The 2547-nt window shown below is 40.4% G+C and overlaps 1 protein-coding gene across 8 annotated transcripts in view; it reads right to left on the bottom strand.

Moving 5' to 3' along the window:
- UTRN (utrophin) overlaps positions 1–2547 on the bottom strand; it is a 550217-nt gene that overhangs the window by 347490 nt on the left and 200180 nt on the right. For all 8 annotated transcript variants that reach the window (XM_024747877.1, XM_024747875.1, XM_024747874.1 and 5 more), the window contains one exon: positions 730–853. In XM_024747877.1, coding sequence (XP_024603645.1) covers positions 730–853 — 124 coding nt within the window. The remainder of the gene's footprint in view (positions 1–729; positions 854–2547) is intronic.

The raw sequence follows: 2547 nt of genomic DNA, 5'->3' as shown, positions 1-2547 counted from the left end.
TGGGAGGGAGGGCGATGCAAGAGGGAAGAGATATGGGAACATATGTATATGTATAACTGATTCACTTTGTTATAAAGCAGAAACTAACACACCATTGTAAAGCAATTATACTCCAATAAAGATGTAAAAAAAAATAAAAGGATTGAAGCTACAAGGATATATTGGACAGCAGCGGGAAGTATAGCCATTATTTTATAACAACTTTAAATAGAGTATAATCTATAAAAATATTGAATCACGATGCTGTACACCTGTAACTAATAAAATATTGTATATCAACTATCCTTCAAATTAAAAAAACAAAAACAAAACTCCTCCTCCACACAGGGATCTGATGCCAGCCAGCTTGCATAGATTCAAAATGTACTACGGGCTTCCCTGGTGGCGCAGTGGTTGAGAGTCCGCCTGCGGATGCATGAGACACGGGTTCATGCGCCGGTCCAGAAGATCTCCCATGCCGCAGAGCAGCTAGGCCCGTGAGCCATGGCCACTGAGCCTGCGTGTCCGGAGCCTGTGCTCCGCAACAGGAGAGGCCACAACGGTGAGAGGCCCGTGTACCGCAAAAAAAAAAACAAAACAGAAAAATAACAAAATGTACTACAGCATTCTAAAAGGTATCTTACAGCTACATTTTGGAAGACTTTGGATCCCATCACATCTTTATGCCAAAAGCAAATCCATCCTGATGAAATATTTTATTCACTGCAATATTTTTGTTTTATGTTTTACCTTCAACTTCTTTTTCATTTCTGATGTTTCTTGCATCTTCTTATACTCTTTTATCTCTGTGGCCTGAATGGCAGTCTTTGATTTCAAGATCCAGTTCAACAGCTCAGCACTTATAGCATCAAACCTGATTTGAAATTCAGATGTTACCAAATGTCAGTCATTTTCTTCTATTGTTTCACTTGGCTCAAGAAAGAGGTATGTGTTTTTAAGCACTCATCAAAAATAAAGGCAACCGAGAAATACAGTAACCATACAAAATAAGATCATACATTTACAATTAAAAGTATGAAAAACAGGAACAAAATCGTAGTGTCAATGAATAAAGAAAATAATTAAATAAAAATTTTAAACATTATAAGAAACCACTTATACTTTCGTAAACCCTTTGTAGATCATGAAAAACAGATTTGGTTAGATAACAGCAGAAAAGAACAAGTACAGACATTCCTAAGTTAATGCCTTGTTTAATTCAACATGTAGTTAGAGTCTCCTATATGCCAGGCACTGGACTGGGCTCTTAATATGAAGGTAAACCAACACAATCCCAGGAATTCACAGGATGCCTCCTAAGCCAATGGGGAGGGAATGGCTTCCTGGGGAACAACAGCATTGTGCCCAGGAGTTTTCTGCATAAAAGGAGAACAAAGAAAGGGAGGAACACACTTTGCACACTATAAGTAGTTAGGTGTGGCTGGAATAGCAAGCACTAGTCAGGGGGGAACAATTGACAGTGTGGCAGAGAGCCACAGGGACCAGTGACTGGAAAGCCCTGCAGGATAGATTAAGGAGTTGGACCTTACCCAAAAGACAGCTGAGAGCCAGTGAGGGGCTTAAAGCATGGGACGGACATGATTATATTTACCCTTTTGTGTTCACTGAGGAGAAAGAATAAAAAGAGGCAAGTCCAGAGAACAGGCTGTGGTAGTATCAGAAGCCAAACCAAATGACAGTGGAAAAGAGAAAAGGGGACAGACTTTAGAGGTGTCGAGAAAGTTGGTCAAAACCACAGTGAGGAGGAACAAGAAGAGGAACAGTCACTGGTTGCTGGCCATATGCCAGGCCCTTCTCTAAATGGTTTATGTGCATTATGAAGTCAAGGAAGCCTCACAACAGCCCTGTGAGTATACACTGTTATTATCCTTTCTAATGATGCAGGAATTGAGGCTCGCAGAGGTTTTAAATAACTACTCCAGGCAGCAAAGCTAACAAAAGGTAGAGCTGGGATTCAAGCTGAGGAGTCTGTCCTCTTATCCAGGGCTTTGCCCCAGGGTTTCTCAAAGCAAGATCTGGGTATTTTCAGAGACTTTCAGCAAAGCACAGGTTGTCCTTGCTGATTCTTTTGGGAAACTTGGCTCAAAGTGTTTCTAGTGAATTATGAATATTTGTCTTTGCATCAAGATAAATTTTTCTGGTACTTTGAATGGGATTTTGTGACACTCTAGGTAAATAACCAGGGGTCACAGTATCACTCAGACAATGGTGCACGCCTCCTGTCGTCTTAAGAGCCGGTTTCTATTTAATCTTTCAGAGAAGAGGAGCAGAAACCAAAGATCATATGTTTTAAATGACATTTTGGAGACTTACTTCCACCTCTGCCCTCAATATGAGAAGGCGCAATGTGAACGCCTTGGAGGCCCAGTGATCTCAGCTCATGTTAACAGAAATGTATCTAGATTATAGGAAATGACTGTCCCTGTGGTGACTGAAAAAACAAACAAACAAACAAAAAACCAGCCACTAGCAGCACCAGGAGAAGAGAAGGGGAAATAAACCATCTTTTTTTTTTTTTTTTTTTTTTTTTTTGTGGATCTGCCCTTC

Source organism: Neophocaena asiaeorientalis, unplaced genomic scaffold (genome assembly GCF_003031525.2).
Source record: "Neophocaena asiaeorientalis asiaeorientalis breed wild unplaced genomic scaffold, Neophocaena_asiaeorientalis_V1.1 scaffold123, whole genome shotgun sequence".
Classification (NCBI taxonomy): domain Eukaryota; kingdom Metazoa; phylum Chordata; class Mammalia; order Artiodactyla; family Phocoenidae; genus Neophocaena; species Neophocaena asiaeorientalis.
The sequence above is the reverse complement of the archived record's forward strand: the minus strand, read 5'-3'. Positions and strand labels throughout refer to the sequence as shown.